Here is a 23,126-nt window from a genome sequence, read left to right as displayed (position 1 = left end):
CCAGACTTAGAGAGATGAGCCTGGATCTCTAATACCAAAGTGTAAAGTCAGGTTCAGGGTGTCTGTCCTCCTTCGCTTGGAGGGGAAGTGAGACAAGAGAAGTGGAAAGAACAAGTACTCCTTGAGTGAAAAGGGACAGATTTTTGACTTGACAGATTCTATTACTTCATAAGTCTGGTTTTGAACAAATTATCTTCATCTATAACCTGAAGTTAATAATATTTCACTGGATTACTATTCAACTAAATGACACGATGCAAGAAAAAGCATCAGACATGGAATTATTGCTGGGTGTTTGCTTCTCTTCACATTCACATCCTAGGGGAGTTTGGGGGTCTGGAATTCTCCGAGGGGAAGGGTCTTAGAAGGCTATGGAAAGTTATTTAAAAACAGTTATTAACATTCCAATGTGATCCTGCCCATGCCAACAATAAGCCCAGAAGATAAATGCCCCAAATCCAGCAAGCTAGGTAGCCATGGTTCAAGTTAAACCATGTACCCACCCACCCTTACCTTCTGAGCCTTCTAGGTCTGAATGCAAACTCAACAAGCATTGTATCTCATCCAAAGCAACTGTCTTAAATTCAAGGTAAGGCTCTTGACTGGAACAAAAAACTGCAAAGTATCAGAGGCCCAGTGTAATAGTAATAATAATTAAGCTTATTTCCTGCTCATGCCACAGCATAATGCTCTCTGAGATGATGTCCTGCTCCAGTCATGCAGGACCCAGGGACATCTGTCTTCCAAGGGACCTTTGTTATCTGGCCAGTGGATACAGGAAGACAGAAAGTAAGAAGAGATTGTCTAGACTTTCATCAGAGTCAATCCAGGCTGTGACTTAAACTATCTTCACCCTCATCCTTTGTTTTCCAACCATCTGTAAGGGAGACTGAGACGTCTAGCCTTCTGGTTTTCCCAGTGGGAAACAGAAAAGGGTTAGGTGAACACAGACGGCAGGCATAGGGTTCTGTAGAGCCAGAAGTGCTGGCAAACAAATATGATCTGAGTGATTCTGCTGTTAGAAAGCTGGAAGTAGCTCAAAGTAAGTATGTTTCGGTGTAGAAAAGGACATCAACAATTAAGAGAAGCAAAAGACAGTTCATTGGTCCAGGAAGCTACAAAGGAATCCTGTACAAGGTGGTCCTTGACTTTGCTTCAGATCTCAGGCCCACACCCTCAGGTTCACTTTACCTGGTTTGGGACTACTTCTCTTTAATTCCCTCCCACACTTCTAATGTAAATTTTAATTCTCTTCTGTCCATTCTGAGGCAGAGACCCATAAGTATTATTTAAATAGAATGCTTTCTGTCACTGCTAAGTAAGTATTCATTTGGGGAGGGCTCTCCCTGGAAAGGGTTAACTGAAATTGAAAATCCAAATTAAATCAAAGGAAATAAACTTAGAAATTACACACTTTGCGTAGACCAGCTGATATTTAACTAAGTCTTCTTCAAATATAAATGCTATTGCTAAGATTATGAAGCAAATTCAAGACTTCTCAGTATATGAAATTTTAGACTTCATTATAAATCCAAATAAATTTGGACTTTATATATAAATGGTTTTCCGTGTATTGTATTTAGCTGCTCTAGAGAGTAATAACTCCTTCTATGACACTTATTCTCTTGTATCCACTATAGAGTAATAACTCCTTCTATAACACTTATCCTCTTGTATCCACTAGTCCATTCTTCTGCTTTCCTTTTTTGCTTTTTCTGGGGCTTAAACACAGGGCCTGGGTTCCTGAACTTTTGTGCTCAAGGCTAGTGCTATACCACTTCAGTCACAGATCCACTTCTGGGTTTTTGAAGTTAATTGAAGATAAGAGTCTCACACACAATGCTATCCAAGCTGGTTTTTTTGTTTTTTTGTTTTTGTTTTTGTTTTTTTGCCAGTCCTGGGGCTTGGACTCAGGGCCTGAGCACTGTCCCTGGCTTCTTTTTGCTCAAGGCTAGCACTCTGCCACTTGAGCCACAGTGCCACTTCTGGCCATTTTCTGTATATGTGGTGCTGGGGAATCGAACCCAGGGCCTCATGTATATGAGGCAGGCACTCTTGCCACTAGGCCATATCCCCAGCCCCCAAGCTGGTTTTGAACCATGATCCTCAGATCTCAGCCTCCTGAGTAACTAAGATGACAGGCATGAGCCACCTGGCTCTTCTACCTTCCTAGATAGTAAAACTCCTCCCAAGAGATGTCTGACCTTTTTCTCCTCTACTTTCCTTCTCCCTGAACAGGAGTGAATCTTAATGAGATCATCAGAGACCATCACATTTCTAACCCCCAAAGCCAAGTTTCAGCTCTCACTTCATACATTATTTCTTCATTCTGAGATGTTTTCTTCACTCAGATGCCAGCAAAGCACACTTTCTTGTTCTTCTACTTCATTGATTTGTTCCAATTTGCCTCTTCTCTTTCTCCTCATTCTTGTGACCTGTAAACGTTGGAATGCCCCCAATCCAGGCTTTTTTTTTCTACTTTATTTACTGCCACTGCCTATGTGGTTCTATCAAGTTTTACAACAATAAATATCATTGCTATGGTCTTTATGTGTTTGAAATTTAATTCTTGGTGCCATGGGGTCTGTTGGGTCTTTGGGAAGGAGTAGGGCATGAGAGGGGAGCCCTCCTGAGAATTCTGGATTAATGGCAATATAAAAAGGCTTGTGAGGGGCTGGAAATATGGCCTAGTGGTAAAGTGCTCACCTTGTATACAAGAAACCCTGGGTTTGATTCCTCAGCACCACATATATAGAAAAAGCCAGAGGTGGCGCTGTGGCTCAAGCGGTAGGGGTAGGAGTACTAGCCTTGAGCAAAAAGAAGCCAGGGGGACTGGGAATATGGCCTAGTGGCACGAACGCTTGCCTCGTATGCATGAAGCCCTGGGTTCGATTCCCCAGAACCACATATATAGAAAACGGCCAGAAGTGGCGCTGTGGCTCAAGTGGCAGAGTACTAGCCTTGAGCAAAAAGAAGCCAGGGGGCTGGGGATATAGCCTAGTGGCAAGAGTGCCTGCCTCGGATACACGAGGCCCTAGGTTCGATTCCCCAGCACCACATATACAGAAAACGGCCAGAAGTGGCGCTGTGGCTCAAGTGGCAGAGTGCTAGCCTTGAGCGGGAAGAAGCCAGGGACAGTGCTCGGACCCTGGGTCCAAGGCCCAGGACTGGCAAAAAAAAAAAAAAAAAAAAAAAGAAGAAGAAGAAGCAGCCAGGGACAGTGGTTCAGGGCCTGAGTTCAAACCCCAGGACTGGAAAAAACAAAACAAAAAGGCTTGTGAGAATATGTTTAATCTCTCTCGTCCTTCCACCTTTTCTTTTTTTTTTTTCTTTTTTTTTTTGGCCAGTTCTGGGCCTTGGACTCGGCCTGAGCACTGTCCCTGGCTTCTTCCCGCTCAAGGCTAGCACTCTGCCACTTGAGCCACAGCGCCGCTTCTGGCCGTTTTTCTGTATATGTGGTGCTGGGGAATCGAACCTAGGGCCTCGTGTATCCGAGGCAGGCACTCTTGCCACTAGGCTATATCCCCAGCCCCACCTTTTCTGCTATGTAAAAACACAGTAAGAAGGCCCTTATCAGATGCCAGCTCCCTTAGACTGAACTTCCCAACCTTCTGTTCCATTACTAATTACCCAGTCCATTGTGCTGCTATACATTATCTCCCTGAGAATTTATACCATGAGATGGAAGTCTGTATTCCTTGAACTCATATAGTGAGCTCTCCATCTTGTTTAATGGTCATTCCCATTTTAACACATCCAAAGCAGCACTCCTTGTCTCCCATACTTCTGAAATGTGTACCTCCCCACTCTTCCCTATCGTAGTAAAAGCAAGCTTCATCTTCTAGTAAGAACCTTGAACCATTCTCCAACATGCCCTATCTCTCTCTCACTCATTCTCCTACTCTCCTCTCCCCATCTCTTTTCCCTTGCTTTCCCAACCTCTTCACCACTCTATTCTCTCTCAGGTACCCCAAGTAAATTTATTAGCAAATCTTATATTTCCAAAATCTGGTCACATTTAATGATGGCTCAAGCCATCATTAAACCCCTCACAGGTAGATTTTTAAATCTCCTCACTTGAACTCCATTCTTCCTCAGCAACAATCTCTTCTCCCTAGAAGAGACAAAGTAACAAGCTGAATATATTATTTCCTCCTGAAAGACCTCATCATGACTAAGGCAAAGCGAGAATTCTCATGATTGCTTTCAAGACTCTGTACAGGCCAGGCACCAGTGGCTCACACTTTTAATCCTAGCTACTCAGGAGGCTGAGACCTGAGGACCATGGTTCAAAATCAACCAGGGCAGAAAAGTCCCCATGACACTCACCAATTAACCACTCAAAAACCAGAAGTGGAACTGTGGCTAAAAGTGATAGAGCACTAGCCTTGAGCAAAAAGAGTTCAGAGATAGAGCCCAGGCCCTAAGTTCAAGCCCAATGACCAAAAAAGAAGAAGAAGAAGAAAGACTCTCTGAAGTCTGGGTTCATCTCTAACCTCAATTACTAGTTTTCACCTAGTCCACCTCACTCCAGCCACTCGGGTACCCCTGCTGTTACCTGAACAGGGGCAGCACATGCCACCTCAGATCTGTGTGGCTTACCTAGAGAACTCTTCCCCACGCTTTTTGTAGGGCTTGCTCCCATACTTTACATCTACTTTCATGTCAGCTTCCTCACTTCTAGAGATGGCCTTGGCCCATGGCATCATCACATTGATTTCTGCATCTGTCACCACGTGGTCCTCTCCACAATGTCTCCACATCTCTGTCTCTTCTCTTCTAAGGACACTACTCAAGTTGGATTTGAGAGCCAGTCTAATCCAGTATGATCTCTTCTTAATGACTTGCATCTGAATATACTCTATTTCCAAATAAGTTCACAAGCTAAGGTTTTAGAGAGAACAGGAATGTAGGTTAGACACGACCCAGCAGACAACTCTACTCTTAGCTCTGAGCTTGGATGTATGGTTGGCCCCCAGCACCATGGCCAGCTCTCCCTCTGCAGCTACCTTGGCAACACATGTCTATAGCTGTGACTTCTCTTGCCTAATGTTTGAGCCCTACAACTGGTCTCCAGACTTTAGGAATCACCACTGTATGTAATCCAACCTGCACCCAGCCAAGTACTCCAGAATACAGCATTTTATTGCATGTTCTACTTTCTAGATTTCAATCAAGAAAAAAAAATGATCAAGCTATTGCAGAAAATACTGTGGTATCTTCCCAGTCAAGGAAAGATTTCCCTTGTAAGCACTCTTGGACTGATTCAATATTCCCCTCCTTAAGGATGGCTAAAATAATATTTTGAAAAACCTCCCTTACTAAGTGATACTGTACTATAACTATCACACTAGAACCTGCCTTTTTTCTCAAAGTCCCTAAATTTTTTTTTTTTTTTTTTTTTTTGGCCAGTCCTGGGCCTTGGACTCAGGGCCTGAGCACTGTCCCTGGCTTCTTCCCGCTCAAGGCTAGCACTCTGCCACTTGAGCCACAGCGCCGCTTCTGGCCGTTTTCTGCATATGTGGTGCTGGGGAATCGAACCTAGGGCCTCGTGTATCCGAGGCAGGCACTCTTGCCACTAGGCTATATCCCCAGCCCCCTAAATATTTTAACATGTACTTGGATAGGATTTTTTCACCAGCATCTTATTGTTATTTTAGCCATTTTTAATTTCCTCCAAGAGAAAAAAGATTATGTATAATATATAATATATAATATATATGTATTAATATAATATGCAATAAATATATTGTATATGTGTTATATAATATGTAATGTTATACTATATACAATAATACATATGTAATATATTATATGTTATGTTAAATATATTTATAGTATGTATTATATATTTATTTGTATAATATGCATATATTATACAATTCATATTTTACAAATATGTTATACATTGTAATTATTATGTTATATACAAAAATTATATTACATATAGTAATGTCATAATTTATATATAGTTTATATTATATATACAATACATTATAATACATTGCTATACCTTATTACTATATATTCTTATATTATAATGTACTAATAGTATGTATAACATATTATATAAAATGTTAAATATTAGATATAACATATTATATAATATATTGGAATATATTATGCCATGTATCATATACATGATTATATTTTATATCTATAATATCCCATATATATTTAAGATTATAACCACAGATGTGTAACATACATCGAGATAGAATAAACTAATAGAAAAAGAGGTGAGATCAGATACAGGTATACAAGTAACATAGACAGATGATCAGAGTTGGCACCCCGACTCCATCCCTACAAATCCAGTGTGCTTCATAGAATAAGGTAGAAGGCTACCTGTGCACTTTATAGTGCCTACAACATATGCTGACTCTGAAATCAGTGCTTATAAGCAAAGCAACCAACCAACCAACCAACACACGCCGTACACACCAGTTCTCTTCATAGCTTCTACTTTGAAAACAGCGAAAAGTCTCTCCCCTGGGTCTCTACAGAGTAGGATACTGTGATCTGAAACAACTGGATCTTTGACAACCCCAATTCAGCAGGCCAAGGAAACCTGCCCCAAGAACGGAAATTTAGAATTATTTCTCAGAACAGGCTGTGCTATGACTGGACCACTACCAGCCAGGAATTAGGAACAGCATAGCATTGTGGAAAAAAAAAAAAAAAAAAACAAGGTGAAAGGTAGGAGACAAAGGTTTGTGAATCAACTTCCAGAGTGAGACTGTCTGCAGAGTCCCTGGAAATGCCTAGAACCAAAGCTGTGGGACCATTTCCCCAGGGAGTCCTGGAAAAACTCAGGCTACTGGGCCGGAAGGTCTTTCTTTCCCCTAAGCCATGGCAAGATGTTGAGGGGCTACTTCATAGGCTGCAGTAGCAGCAGTTTAGTCATCTCAGCACTCTAAAGACACTCCCAACCACCAAGTTCCGCCCTGAAGAGCGGCTCAGGAACTGTTAGGTATTAGGACTTAAAGAGAACAGCATGAGTTGAAACAGTCCTTCTACTGTCACTCCTCTTGAGTATTCCTACAAAATCTCTATGTGCACCCATTTCCCGCTTTAAAGAAAAGTCACTGGCTTTTGGAAATCGAGAATGTTGAGGGGTTAGGGAGACAAGCACTACCAAAAGCACCTTTACACTTGATTCATACATGGACTCTTCCTAAAGGTCCAGCCCTTTGTTTTCTAATGGGACATCTCACTCTCCTCATCTTCTCCCTACTACTGGTTAGAAAGCTATCTATACCGTTATCACTCCTGATACATGGTAAAAGGGATAGCACAGAGAGTGGTGGGAGGAAGCTGAATGAAAGCAAAGCTCTAACTTCGAAAAAGAAAAGAAAAAGAAATCAACCCAGCAAGCACAACCTTTGACATATGCTTCTAGATGAGACAAGGTGGTGGGATGTCCTATTGATGTCCTATTGCTTGGAAGCAATGTGCTTCCTGTGTGGATAGCCCCCATCGCTTGCCCTCCACCCAGAACTCTTCCCTGCTCCTCTCAAAGTCCCATTGAACCTTCCTGGTACCTTTCTGCAGCTTTGACAATTCTGGATATCAGCATTCTTTGTGTATGGTTGTTTGATTTTGTTCTAATAATGGGGCTTGAACTCAGGTCACTATCCCTTATATTTGCTTAAGGGTAGAACTCTCCCACTTGAGCCACAGTTCCACTTCAGCTATTTGGTGGTTAATTGGAGGTAAGAGTCTCACAGACATTCGTTCCTGCTCAGATTGCCTTTGAATGGTGAACCTCAGATCTCAGTCTGGTGAGTAGCCAGATTACAGCCAGCATTGATTCACTCTCTCCCTCCCTCCCTCCCTCCCTCCCTCCGTGTGTGTGTGTGTGTGTGTGTGTGTGTGTGTGTGTGTGTGTGGTTGTTCTTGTTGTTGTTGTTGCTGGGGTTGGAATTCAGGGCCTGAGCACTATCTCTGAGCTTTATTGCTCAAGGTTAGCTCTCTACCACTTGAGCCACGGCTCCACTTCTGGCTTTTTGGTGGTTAAATGAAGATAAGAGTCTCACAGATTTTCCTACCCAGTCTGGCTTCGAACCACGATCCTCAAATCTCCACATCCTGTGTAACTAGGATTACAAGTATGAGCTGTGAGGGCTTAATAAGCCAATACCACTGTCAGTTGAGGACAGAGGTCCAGTTTCAGGTTCCCTGTCTTAAGGTATAGCTCACTCAGTGCCTAGCCCTGGCTAGGTCCCTGGAAAACTGACATCCGTACTCTTCTCCTTCCCCATTTTCTTCTCTGTTTTTTATTTTTTTATTTTATTTTATTTTTTTTTTTATTTTTTGCCAGTCCTGGGCCTTGGACTCAGGGCCTGAGCACTGTCCCTGGCTTCTTTTTGCTCAAGGCTAGCACTCTGCCACTTGAGTCACAGCACCATATCTGGCCATTTTCTATATATGTGGTGCTGTGGAATTGAACCCAGGGCTTCATGTATATGAGGCAAGCGCTCTTGCCTCTAGGCTATATCCCCAGCCTTCTCTATTTTTTAAACTTGCTTTCTTTATCTTTTCCCTGGACATTTTAGGGCAAATACAATGGATCCATCTTGAAAATAGCACCGAGCCTGACTCAAAGCTTGGGTCATAGGACTGGATGCTATCACATAGAAACAAGCATGGGGAATTAAAAAGTGGAGAGCACTTCAAACACTGAGTATCTGGAGTACAGGGTGATTTTTAAATTCTAGATCACCAACTGGGCCCTGTTTCCTGATGACCTTCACACCCCCTCACAAGTCTGGGCCAGGCTGTCCTTTGAGGAACCCCCCTTCATGTGTTGGCCTTCCCATCCCCACACCAGTCAGCCCACCAATACTCTGTGCTGAAACCACTTATGAAAACAACACGAATAATCATAGGCAGGATGAGATAACCCACGTAAAACACATAACAATGTCCGGAACACCCAGAGCTCAATAAATATTAGCTTCTCTTTCCTTTCTCCCATCACCAAATGGAAGGCTATTGTACTATTGGCTCCAATTCAGAGGTTCTTAAATTTTAGAGCCCCTATGTTGAGCTAAGTCTCATTAAAAGCTCCTGGGCTGGGGACAGACAGAGCCTTTTTAAACAAGTTAAGAGTGGACTGTGAGGCCCCCATTGCTATACACAGGCAAATTGCAGATGAAAATTGTAACGGGTTCCAGAGGCAAGGGACAGACTCTGACAAAATCAATAGGTGTACTCTTTGCAGTCACCAAAAACATTTACATTCCCCCTCCAGCTTGCTGAGAGTCCCCTTCCTGTTCTTCCCACCGCCCCAGCCCATTCCTCCTCACAAGCACCCAACAGCTGTCCACAGCTCAGCCTTTCTGTCTTTTCAGAATAAGCAACACCAGGAGAGGCCTGTCCTTGACCAACCATGGTTGCTGTTGGGTAGTTTTAAGGCATGGTGTTAGGATGCCTATATGATCCAAAACCTAAATCAATTTCCCCAAATCAGCTTTCTCACTAATGAGGGTGGTAATTGGTCTCTAGATGCCTGATTCCTGAGTTGCTTACTTGGTTCTAAATGGGTAGGAGGAATAATATCATTTAAGGGGGCCCTCAACACCCATCCAACATATGCCTTCTCTCTTGCACATACTCACAGACAGGCACTAGAGTCCTTGGTAGGTCTCTGTGGCATGGCTGTCTCCCCAACCCCAGGTCTCTTTCTTTCCCAGATCATATTCAGCCTCTCAAACCAATACTGTCACTACCCAGCTTCCCACCAGAAACAGTGACAAGTGACGCTTCTTTCCTTCCTTTCTCCTAAAGTCAAGTACCAGGTATTGTACTTTTCCTGCCTCCCGTGAGAGCTAACACAGTTGCGAACACGCAGAATTCTGATGGAGGTTAGGAGGCCTTCCTTACCATGGAACTTGGTAAACGTTGGCCCATCTGTCTGTATCCTCACTTTCTCATTTTGCTTGTTCTTTTTCAGTGACATGGTTAAATATAAAATGAACAAGAAGTCAGTCTTTTGTGCCACGTGTAAAGGTGAAATGGACTGGAACTCTGTAGCTTGTTTGCATGCTTGGCGACCCCATTCAGAATGAATCTCCATGACACCTACTACCGCTTTCCTTAAGCATTCAGATCAAGGACTTAGGACTTAGAAAGGAATGCTTACTACCACATCCCCAATTAAGCATAGCAGAAATTTCCTCTGCTGAGAACTTAACCAAATTATAGGATTACCAGTCAATGAGTGTGAAGTTACATCAATCATGGTTTTCTTAAAGAGGGAATGATACTCTGTTGCCCACAGGTCAAATCTGACCCACTATCTGCTTTTGTAAATAAAGTTTTATTGGAATACAACACATTCATTTGCTTACAAAATGTCTGCAGCTGCTTTTCTGCTGCCTCAGCAGGAATAAGTTTATTTCAATGGAGACCATATGGCCACAAAGTCTAACATAGTTATGATCTCACTTTTTTTAGATGTTTCCTGAGCCTGGTATGGTGACATACATACATCTATAACCCTAACACTTGGGAGGCGAAAGCAAGTAAATCTAGAATATAAGGCCATCTTGGACTACCTTGCTAGTTCCAAGCCAGCCTATGGTAGTTGCATAGGAAGACTCTGACTCAGAAAATTGATATGTGGGACTGATTCAAGCACAGCAACAGAAGTAGTCACTAGGCTGAAAAGACAGCCTACAGAATGGGAGAAAATATTTACCTGCTATACATCTGGCAAGAGATTAATAACAAGAAGAGGATCTCAAAACAACCAGGGAGCTCACAAACTAAATTTCCAAAGAATCAATAACCCAATTAGTAAATGGGCAAATGACCTAAACAATTATCAATAAACAATAGAAATGCACATCAAAATAAGAAATTTCATCTCTTTCCAGTCAGAATGGCCATCAAGAACCACAAATAGCAACAAATGCTATCAAGGGTATGGGGGGAAAGAAATCATTACAAACAGTTAGTGGGAATGTAAAACTAGTGCAACCACTATGAAAATCAGTATGGAGTTCCTCAAAAAAACTTTTAAAAAACCATCCAGCATTAGCAACCTTGAACATCTTCTCAAAGGAACATAATTGAGGATATAATAGAAGCATCTATACAACCATGTTCAATGCAGCACTATTCACAATATCCAAGCTATGTAGTCCAAATGCTCTACAGCTATTGAATAGATTTTTTTAAAGTATGTATGGAGAGAGAGAGAGAGAGAGAGAGAGAGACAAAGAGAGGAGGGAGGGAGGAAAGGAGGGAGGGAGGGAGGGAAGGAGGGAGGGAGGGAGGGAAGGAGGGAGGGAGGGAGAGAGAGATAATAGAGAAGAATGAAATTGTCATTTATAGAGAAAGTAAGCCAAGTAGGTCAGGGTCAGAAGGACAAAGGTCATGTGTTTTCTCTCACATATGGATGCTAGACCTAAAAGATAAACATATACATAAATATATAATCTAGATTGATACACATATGGTCAATCTGATTGAAGCATATATATTATATTATATGATCAATCTGATTAAAGTATGGTGTATGAATATGTGACATACAATGATGAAGCCCCTTGGAACAATTAGCATGCACTTTAACAACAATGAATGTAAAAAAGTTTAGAAATGTCCTGTCTGAGGTATAGTGCTAAGGGAGAGGGGTGAGCAGAGAGAGTGAAGAGGGTGAATGTGGGCACAATACTTTATGAACATGAATGAAAATGGAGTAATGACCACTTCTGAGACTGGTTTGGGAAGGGAGAGGAGGGAGAAGGAAGAGTGATAAGGAGTGACTTCGGTCAAGGTGTGTTATATGAATAATGGACACATGCAAATAAAACGCCTTGTACAACTAATTGATAATAAAAAAAAGTTTTGTGATTCTATTTTTTTAATCTTTCAACCAAGAAGCTGAAGTATTTGTTGTCAGCAGGGAGTAAAGTCAGGGGGAGGGGAAAGGCAGACAATTAGAGAGAGGAAGGGTGGGCAAATACAATCATAATATTCAATGTGTGCATGTAAAAATGGAACCAGGAAAACTGAGGGAATGGATTGGGTTGGGAGAGAAGGAGAAGAATGATGAAAGGAGTGACACTGACCAAGATGCATGTGCTCATTAATACCCCTTTGTACAACTACTTTGTACAACAAAATTAAATCTTTCAGTAAATTTTTGCTGCCCTACATTATGTCTCATGAATTTCCTTAACCTATGGCTAAATATACACTTACCTCATCTGGGCTTTCCTTCTTCGTGTGTGTGTGAGTGTGCGCGCGCGCACGCACACACACGCACACATGCACACTTCACACTACACAGAACCTTCTCACAAAATACTCACCTTCTGGAGATGAAAATACATTTTGTTTTCAAACCAATTATTAAGGCCACAGCCAAAACTATTATAAAAATGCCAGTTACCACAGACATATAACTGGCATGATAGCCAATGTATAGGATACTACAACCTCTTGGAAAAATGAAGATGCATTTCAGAATATGGACAAAGAGCTATCTCAGAGCTGTAGTGGAGATCAGCAAGAAGTGACACAGCTCTGGGGTCAGGTGAATTGGCAGTGGGATCAAGCAATGTGCTTAGGTAGCAGTCATTGTTATGTGGCTAAACTATCCAAATGTCTACAACAATAGATTCTAAACAGAAGAGAGTGGCAGGAGTTGGCCTGTGCATGCAATCTCAGCAGTAATGATCCCTGAACTTTTGCTAGCATGCACAGAATCCTGCCTGTACTGTTGTGCAAGTAGAGTCCATTTATGCATTCCACAAAATTTAATGAGCACCAACTGTGTACCGGCCCTCTTCTATACTCTGGGGATGCAGCCACAAAAGAATGAGACCAAGAAAAGCATGCTCTTGTGGAACTTATATTCTAGTGTGTTATCCTCAAATGAGTGCCATGAACTTTAACTTCCCTATGATGGGACAGAATACTCTATTGAATGGTCCCCAGCGGGCATTTTGCAAAAGACTGTGAGCCAAACTTGAGGCACTCATCCTCCTGAGATCTTGTCTCTCCATCGGATCAGTGCCATGGTACTGCCCAGGACAAGGTAATGCGAAGATAACCTGGTGCTTTCCCTGATTCATCTTCTTTCCTAAGCCAAATGACTACTAAGTCCTCAAAGCAGATATGTAAAGCAGATACTAAAGAATGTTCACAGCTATAAATCACTCCTGACATTTTCTTTTCTGGTGGGGGAAAGATGGAGCCCTTTGTTCCATGAATGCCTAAGCAGGTGCTCTAACACTAAGTCATACTCTTAGCTCTACTCCTGGGAATCCTGACTTTAAAAAAAATCTAAACTTCTGGGGCTGGGAATATGGCCTAGTGGTAGAGTGCTTGCCTCCCATACATGAAGCCCTGGGTTCGATTCCTCTGCACCACATATATAGAAAAAGCCAGAAGTGGCACTGTGGCTCAAGTGGTAGAGTGCTAGCCTTGAGCAAAAAGAAGCCAGGGACAGTGCTCAGGCCCCGAGTTCAAGCCCCAGGACAAGCAAAAAAATAGAAAATTAAAAAAATTCTAAAAATGTCTCCTTTAAAAAATCTAAACTTCTATAAGGAATTTCAATGCCAAAAAATTCACATTACTAATTCATTGGCCCCAGACACACAAAATATGAAATTAAGTATACAACTATAAAAAGGGAGATGCTATGGTTTCTACATGAAATGAAATACCAGCATCCATAAAGTGATCTAGCGCAAGAAAATAGTGCAAAAGGTTGTTAGAGTAGGCAGACAGCCACACAGACATAAGCAGAAAGAGAACAGTCCCTGCTCCACATTTGAGATATTGCAAAGGTAATGAACACTCTGAGCTTTGGACTAATGGACAGCCTCCTACAGTGGCACAACCAATACCATGTGCACCTATTCTGGTCACTTAGGGTAGACCCAAACATTTGCACCAAGAGATTTTTTTCAACTCTCTTGACTAACAAAGGACCAAAACAACTTGGGGCAGATTTTCTCTCCTGGACTATCTCTGTTTCATATCTCTTTAAAGGTGCACGATCTCATAAATAAAAGCCTCCTTCTTGGGCATGCTATAGGTGGCTCATGTCTGTAATCCTAATTCTTCAAGGAGGAGAAAATTGAGTAGCTCAAGGTTCTAGGCCAGTCTGGGAAGAAAAGTTGAGAAGATCACCATCTCACCAGAAAAAGCTGGGCATGATGGCACACTTCTGTCATCTCAGCTACCCTAGGAAGTATAAATAAGGATCTCAATACAGGCCAGCCAGGCTTATGAGCACCTTCACCTGCCCTGGCCTGTTGATGCAAAGTTAAGGACAGATCCAAAAGTTCACACCAGGAGATTTTCCCAGCTCATTATCTAACAAAGTAACCAGACAAGGATAACTTCTGACTTCCTCCCCTGAGCTACTCATCTCACTCACATCAATTGTCACTCTTAATTATAATTTTTTTAAGTCTCATTCTTTTCTAAATAAAAGTCTCTTTCTCTGCCATACTTTCTTTTACCCGTTTAAACTTTGCTTTTTCTACCTTCAGGACATTGTTCTAATATTAGAAACTTTTCTCAAAGAATCTTACACCCAACAACTACAAGCCTGTAATAACACTCTAAAATTTACCAAAAAAGAAAAAGGAAGATAAAAGATGATTATTTCCAACAATATCAGAGAGCTATGTGTAGGCAAATATTTCCCACTAGTCAATTCTAGAAGAATTGGTGAACATTTAACAGTTGTCATTTTCTCTGAAATTTGTTTTGCCTTTTTTTTTTTTTTTCCAGTTGTGGGTGGTTGAACTCAGGGCCTGGGCACTGTCCCTGAGCTCTTTTTTTATTATTTTTATTTTTATTTTTATTGTCAAACTGATGTACAGAGAGATTACAGTTTCATACATTAGGCATTGGATATATTTCTTGTACTGTTTGTTACCTCCTCCCTCATTCCCCCCTCCCCCTTCTCCCTTTCCCTTCCCCCTCCCATGAGTTGTTCAGTTCACTTACACCAAACAGTTTTGCAAGTATTGCTTTTGTAGTCATTTGTCTTTTTTACCCTGTGTTTCTCGATTTTGGTATTCCCTTTCAGTTCCCTAGTTCTAATACCAGTATACATGGTTTCCAATGTACCCTGAGCTCTTTTTGCTCAAGGATAGTGCTCTACCACTTTGATCCACAACGCCACTTCTGGTTTTTGAGTGGTTAATTGGAGATTAGAGTCTTACAGGGGCGGGGGTGGGGTGGGTGGGGGGAATAGTAGAGACCAGGTCTGCAAAATAACAAACTTCTTTTCAAATGGTATTTCTATATGTTTGGGTCAGCAACTTTACATTATGTATCTAAAACCAAACAACTACTAAACAAACATAAAAAGGTCTAGAATAGACCTATCAGTGGATCACAATAGCTCAACAGCTATGTACACATGATTATATAAGACGAGAATAAGCAAAAACAACTCCAAGAGGAAGGACACAGGAGAATTCTATTGTTGACATTACATTTAATGTTCTAAGTGAATTTTCTTTGGCATACTCTATGTTGGTTACTGTATATGATTTTGGTACACTGGATATTGTATATATGCCTACCTGATCCAGGGAAGGGAAAGAAAAATGAGGGTGTAACAGGTATCACAAGAAATGTACTCACTACCTTATTATGTAACTGTACCCCGTTGGCACAACACCTTGTCAATAAAATTTAATTAATAAAATAAAAAAAATTAAAAGTCTTACAGGGACTTTTCAGCCTGAGCTGGCGTCAAACCCTGATCCTCAGATCTCAGCCTCCTGAGTAGCTAGGGTCATAGGCATAAGCCATGGTGCCTAGCTGTTTTTCCTTTTTACTTAAAAAAAAAAAAAAAAACAGTTAACTTTAGTGTCAGAAAAATGTTAGCACAGCTACAAGACTAATGTCTTGCTAAAATAAAATTTTAAAGATGTTAGAAATGGTCTAAAACATTAGTAGCTAATGTACATAGGTGCTAAAATTGTGTGGGTTTTCTAGTTCATGAATTTTCATTTGTTCCTTTGGTGTAGATTATTTTTACATTTAAGAGAACAATAATGTTAAGCCTGTGGAGGGGAGGGTTTTTGGGGAGGGAGGGTTGTTGTTGTTGTTCTGTGTTTTTTATTCTTTTGGAGTTTGGGAGGTGGATTGCTTTTGTTTGGGGGGGGGATCTTTTTAAAAAGGAAGCATGAGTCACCTTCTTTGCTATGATGTGTCATTTTTAAAGGTCCTCTTAATTTTTAGAGCCATCTTTATGGTTTGTGTTTTAACAAAAGTATGCCTCATCAACCATCATATCTGCACTAGTGCAAAGGTGTCTGAGAGGATTATTCATTCTCTAATCCTGCAGATATAAAGACACTGGTGTTTTGTTCATTTTTCCTTTTCAAAAAGATTTAGAGTCTTCCAAATAAGGTTTGCCTGGTCCAGACACCCAAGAGTTTGGGGTTTTCTTTCTTTTTTTTTTATAATCAGAGAATATCTGATTCCGATCATTGTCATCACAGAAACTAACATTTTTCTCTCCTGTATGCTTTACAGTATAATCTGTGTTTTCTGGTAAAAATCTGAGCCACTGCAAATAAAAGAAAAAACTAGAAGCAAAGTAGAGTGCCAGACTTAAAATCTGCCTGTACCATCATAACAAAAACAGCCTGGTATTGGTATAAAAACAGACCTGAAGACCAATGGAATAGAATAGAAGACCCAGAAATAAAACCACACTCTTACAGTCAGCTGATATTCGACAAAGGAGCTAAAGACATACAATGGAATAAACATAGCCTCTCAACTACTGGTGCTGGGAAAACTGGGCAGCCATATGCAGAAAACTCAAAGTAGACCCAAGCCTATCACCATGCACCAAGATCAACTCAAAATGGATCAAGGACCTCAATAGCAGACCTGAATCCTTGAAACTACTGAAGGACAGAGTAGGAAAGACACTAGAACTTATAGGCACAGGAAGGAACTTCCTGAATAGAGTCCCAGGGGCACAAGAAATAGGGGAGAGACTCGACAAATGGGACTACTACAAATTAAAAAGTTTCTGCACCGCTAAGGACATAGCCACCAAAACAGAAAGACAGCCAACCATATGGGAAAGGATCTTTACCAGCACAACAACAGACAAAGGCCTGATATCTGTCATCTACAGAGAACTCAAAAAACTAAGCCCCTCCAAGCCCAATAAACCAATTAGGAAATGGGCAAAGGAGCTAAAGAGAGACTTCACAGGAGAAGAAATAAAAATGGCAAAGAAACATATGAGGAAATGTTCAACATCCCTGGTAGTAAAGGAAATGCAAATAAAAACAACCCTGAGATACCACCTCACTCCAGTTAGAATGGCCTATACCCTGAACTCAGGCAACAACAAATGCTGGAGGGGATGCGGGGAAAGAGGAACCCTTCTCCATTGTTGGTGGGAGTGCAAATTAGTACAACCACTTTGGAGAACAGTATGGAGGTTCCTCAAAAAGCTCAATATAGACCTACCCTATGACCCAGCCATACCACTCCTAGGCATCTACCCTGAACAACAGGTCTCAGGATATCAAAAAGACATTTGTACTTCCATGTTTATCGCGGCACAATTCACAATAGCCAAAATATGGAAACAACCCAAATGCCCCTCCACAGATGAATGGATCCAAAAAATATGGTACCTATACACAATGGAATACTACATAGTGATTAGGAATGGTGAAATATTGTTATTCGCAGGAAAATGGTCAGAACTTGAACAAATAATGTTGAGCGAGACAAGCCTAGAACACAGAAAACAAAGGGGCATGATCTCCCTGATATACCACTGTTAAGAAAGGGTGATGGAGAGACATTAGAGACCAGGTCTGTGAAACCAAAACTGCTTGTCAAATGGTATTTCCCACAGGATTGGGGCAGCGACCCAACAGTATGTAACTAAAACCAAACAACTACTCAACATATAAAGGTCAAAAATTGACCTCTCAGTGGAATACAATAGCCCAAAAGCTATGTATGTACGTTCATATAAGACTACTGTCGACATATTGTCTAATACCGACATTACATTTAAAGCCCTGGGCGAATTTTCTTGGGCTTGGCCACGTGGATACTGTATATGTTCTTAATGCATTGTGTATTGTATATATGTCTACCTGACCTAGGGAAGGGAAAGAAAAACAGGGTGTAAGATATCACAAGATATGTACACACTGCCCTACTATGTAACTGTACCCTGTTTGCACAACTTGTCAAAAAATTTGTGTTTGATTAATAAATAAATTAAATTAAATAAATAAAAAAATAAAATCTGCCTGTAAAAGTCTTGGAAACTAATACCTGAGGTTTGTTTTATCTTCACAAGGACTATGCCTTCTTATTTCTTCAAGTTTGTTGCTCCATTTTGCACCTTCACAATAACAGTGAGGTGACAACCAGCACATGAGGGGTTCTCTTGTCAAGGTAGGCTTCTTATGCAAGTTTTTTAAGTTTCTTTTTCCTACTATATCTGGCTACAGGCAGATACAAATAGACATACGAAAATGTGGTTGCCGGTAAAGTGTGCACTAAACATGTTGCTAAAGAATCACTTGGGTCTGTACATATACCAACTAGTGTGACCACTTCCATCTTAAAAGACAAATCTAAAATTTATTCAAGTTACTACTTGAATGCCTCTGTGACTGAATTTTTTTCATTTTAAACATAAACTTTTGTGTGAAGTGTATGCTCAATGTTTTCCCCCCTTTTCCCATTCCCTTGTAAATACATTTTATTCCATGTGACTTGGTTTGGAAATAGTTAAATGGTACAATAATTTGCATTAAAGAATAATCAGGGGCTGGGGATATAGCCTAGTGGCAAGAGTGCCTGCCTCGGATACACGAGGCCCTAGGTTCGATTCCCCAGCACCACATATACAGAAAACGGCCAGAAGCGGCGCTGTGGCTCAAGTGGCGGAGTGCTAGCCTTGAGCGGGAAGAAGCCAGGGACAGTGCTCAGGCCCGGAGTCCAAGGCCCAGGACTGGCCAAAAAAAAAAAAAAAAAGAATAATCAGGTTAGTCTGGAAATGGAATTAAAAATTTTTAAGTGTAAAATGGCCTATCGTTGCATCTAAGAGATTCTGAGATCTGAATGTATGCACCCTCAGCCTGAACTCTGATTCAAATTACTGTGCACCTTTGGGCAAGTTCGTCAACACTTTTTTTTTCTGCTGCTGGTTTTGTACTTTCCCATCTGCAATATGGAGGTGATTATACTACATAGCTTAGGTAAGCTAATGTAGGATGCTTGGCCTAGACTATTCCCAGGAAACACTCAAAATAATAGCACAGCCAATGCTCTAGGATCCTCAAAGGAAGAATTTAAACAAGCACCACATCCTAGTGACAAGAGACTCAGACTTAAGAGTTCAGTGGGAAATTTTCTCTCAGACTGATTCAATGTTCATGTCCTTCATTAGTATGCTCAAATTTCCCCTGAAGAAAGACATTATGTACATATTTTGTTTTATGGGTAATTGCGTCCTTGTTTTTAATGCATTGGTCATAAATTTATTGTGCAAAATACCTTTCGGTTTGAAAAGAAAATCTAAAAGTTATGTTCATAGGATTGTCAGAAATATTAGTCCTCACTCTTAATATGAGATGACCTCATAAAATACTGTTTATGATGTTGACACAAGTTAATTTGGAGATAAAAAAAAAGTTATCAATACGATCATGTTTTTCTGTCAAATGTCTATTCCAAAAACCTGTGAAATCAAAGGCTTGTCTTTTATCTCCTGCACCCAACAACATCCTTTCTGTGGAACCATCTACATCTGAGTAAAACAAAGTGGTTGATATCTACACAGGCAGAGACCTTGTCTACAAAAAGGCTTTTGGTAAATATTTATTGGAAGAAACCCAACTGTAGTTCTGTTTGCCAATATTTATCTTTCTAAGGATGAATGGTCAGTTTAAGCTACATAGCTGATAAATCTTGACTAATAAAGTATATCCAGAGGAAAAGGAGTGTAAGAAGAGACGGTGGAATCTGTATAGATTGAAACTGTGTGTCTGTGACACCCGTTCCCTGGAAATGAGGCAGCACATTCCCATAAGAGACAGAGGATTGTGCCATGTGGTTCCCAGAGGCCTTACTTATCCATATCGCAATCCAAATGTCCTTGGCCTTCTGGTCCTAAGAATTCTCACTGTCCAGGTCGTGCTTGATTAATTGGTTGCTTGGTTTGGTGACCTTTCCCTATGTTTGACTCTCTGCCTTCAGGGAGCACCTACTTCAGGTGTCTAAAAGGCTTTGAACAACAGGAAGAGTCACAAGATCTGCTGCGAATGGTGTTGTTATGAGCTGAGACATCTGCATTCCCTCACATAACAAGCTCTCTTAGCCTTCCTCTGTCTGTGAAGTGGGCACGGGGAAGACATCTCACAAAGCTCCAAGGGGACTATGTAAGACCACATATGTACCCCGTGATTGGGCACCGCAGGCAATTTGGGTGATGTCCTCTTCCTCCCCACTCTGACCCTTTGTTGGGGCTTCCACAGTTCTTTGAATCCTGAAATCCCTCCATCCCTTTCTTGTCTTTCTTTTCCAGATCAGAAAAGCAAAGTTCTCCTGGACTCGGAAATGTTCATCTAGAAGAACGTTGGAGCGGTTGGTTAATTTAGATTCGGTCACAATTCAAATCCCAAGGGAACTGTTAAGGTAGGAGAGTGGATTGTGACCTGTCCCTTTGGGGGTGGCACCTAAAGCTCCTGACCCTGGCGGAATCTAGAGAAGCGGCATTGTGTTTTCCTAACACCTGTCAGCTCCGGTCTGGGCTCTGGCCACCTTTCTCCTCAGACCCACAAAGACTTAGATCAGAAGAACCTCTTGAGTTGCCTTCAAAAGATGCCAACACAAGATTTCCTAAGGTCCCAGGACCAGCTCGGCCCCACTGTGCAAGCCTAAGGGGAAACGGGATGGATTGGGGCGCCGCAGGTAAACGCACAGCATAGCACACCCTGTGCCGCAGGAGAGGGGAGTGTCCGGGCCAGTCGCAGCTTTCCACCTCGCCCCGCCGGGTGGGATCTCCTTCTCCCACCCCGGGAAGCACCGCCGGCCACCGACCCGCAGGTGTCCAAGCCGCGAGCTCCGGAGCGGCTCGTGCGCTCCGCAGCCCTCTGCGCGGCGCCTCCAAGTTCCTCGGTGCGCTGCGCACTGAGATGCGCTCCTGGGCACCAGGAGTCCGGCACCACGCTGCCCTCCACGCCCACCCGGGAGAATCGGTACCTGTGGAAGTAATGTGCGCAGAAGAGGCCCAGGAGCACGGTCTCCGGCTCTCCGAAAAGAGAGGCCGGCTGCCGGGCGAGGACGGCTGCGGGCACGGCGAAGGAGGGCAGTTCCTGCAGGAACCAGGCGACACAGGCGGGCAGGCAGGTCCCTCCGGACGCCTGGCTGCTGCGGTGCTTCCCATATTCGGAGGGCTCCGCGAAGTACAGGACCAGAGCCCCAAAGACGGCCAGCGTGGCGCTCCCCGCCACCACCGGGCTCTGCTGGCACCCCACGAGCATCGCGCCGAGTTGGCAGCTAGTGGCCTCCGCGCCTAGATGGCAGAGCGGCCCCCACGGCCCCTTTATGGAGCCCAAGACGCCACCCCGTGTCCGTGTCCGCCCCTTCGGCCCGGCTCCCGCCCCTCCGAAGTGCCTCCCGCTTCGCTTTGAGCCTTTTTCTGGGCTGGGTCTTGGCGCCAGCCAAAGGCGCAGCACCGAAGGCTCCTGTGCCACTAGAAAAGTGCCTTCGGGCCCCTGCTCCGCCCTCGCACCGGCCTCCCCACGCTCCCCACGCGACTCGTGCCCTGGGATGACTCGTCCTCAGCCACCAACCACGCTGCAACTTCTGACACCAAACAATCGGGAGAGACAACCACAGCCCTTCTCCCTCCCAAACGCTCATCCCCCGGGGCCCTCGCCAGGCTCCCCAACTTTTCTCCAATCCTTTACTGCCGGCGGCTTCCGCCCAACACTGATCCTTCCTTCCACTGTAGACTCTAGGAGTCTGCCATTCCCCCTCAACACACTTAGCCTCCACGCGGGTTCTACCCGCCACGACCCCAGGCAGGGACCTTCCCCCAGCGCCCTAGCCTTGTTCTTTCCTCCTGGGTTTCCATCTGCCTCTCCACACGTGGGTTCAGGGGTTCACCTGGCACCGGTAACTTGGAGGCTGCCAATCCGGCCCAGCCTCGGGGCTAAAGTCCACGGCTTCTCTCTTCAGACATCTCTTCCAGCTCTGCAGCCTGAGAACCAGGTTGCACCTGATGACGGACTTGGAGATGTCAGGCTCTGCTGCCCAGCCAGCCCTCCCTGGCTGGGGTCTTTTTCCGCTTCCAGTTCCCGCACTTCCCTCATTCCCCATCCTCTTTCCCCTTCTCCAGCCCGTCTCTTCTCTGATTCAGCACCCAACCTTTCTTGGCTGCCTCCTCCACTCCACTGCACTCTTTATTTTCCTTCCTTCCTTTCTTTATTTGTCCTTCCTTTTATGTTTCTCCCTTCCATCTTCCTTCTCCTCCCTATTTCCTTATATCTTTTTCTTCTTTCTTTCCTTACCTCTCTTTCTTCCTCCTTCCTTTCTCCCTTTCCCTTTTCCTTTCTTTCTTTTCTTTTCTTTTCTTTTTTTTTTTTTTTTTTTTGCCAGTCGTGGGGCTTGAACTCAGGGCCTGAGCTTCTTTTTGCTCAAGGCTAGTACTCTACCACTTGAGCCACAGCACCACTTCTGGCCTTTTTCTATATATGTGGTGCTGGGGAGTCGAACCCAGGGCTTCATAGATGTGAGGTAAGCACTCTACCACGAGGCCATATTCCCAGCCCCTCCCTTTTCCTTTCTTCTCTCCCTCTATCCTTCCTTCTTGTTTCCTTTTTCCCTATTTCTCTCCTTCCTTTCCTCTTTTCTTCCCTTCTTTCTTTCTTTTCCTTCCTTCTGTGTTTCTTCTTTCCTTCTCTCCCTTCTTGTTTTCTTCCTTTCCTTCTGGCTGCTGTGTCTTGACCAGGCTTTCTCCTTTTGTTATTTTTTTTTTCAAATTTCCTTTTGTTATTTGCCTTAGTCTTCCATCTTCTTGTCCCACCTTCCGTGATGAGGCCTATTTCATCCTCTGGTCCCTGCAGTGGGATTCC

General features: G+C 42.8%; 1 protein-coding gene across 1 annotated transcript in view; it reads right to left on the bottom strand.

Moving 5' to 3' along the window:
* Nucleotides 1-21,530, bottom strand: part of Srd5a2 (steroid 5 alpha-reductase 2) — a 33,580-nt gene extending 12,050 nt beyond the window's left edge. The window contains exon 1 of the mRNA XM_048353596.1: nucleotides 21,250-21,530. Coding sequence (XP_048209553.1) covers nucleotides 21,250-21,530 — 281 coding nt within the window. The remainder of the gene's footprint in view (nucleotides 1-21,249) is intronic.
* Between the last annotated feature and the right edge of the window lie 1,596 nt (nucleotides 21,531-23,126).

Source organism: Perognathus longimembris, chromosome 8 (genome assembly GCF_023159225.1).
Source record: "Perognathus longimembris pacificus isolate PPM17 chromosome 8, ASM2315922v1, whole genome shotgun sequence".
In the NCBI taxonomy this organism is placed as follows: Eukaryota; Metazoa; Chordata; class Mammalia; order Rodentia; family Heteromyidae; genus Perognathus; species Perognathus longimembris.
This window is presented reverse-complemented; position numbering and strand designations above follow the sequence as displayed.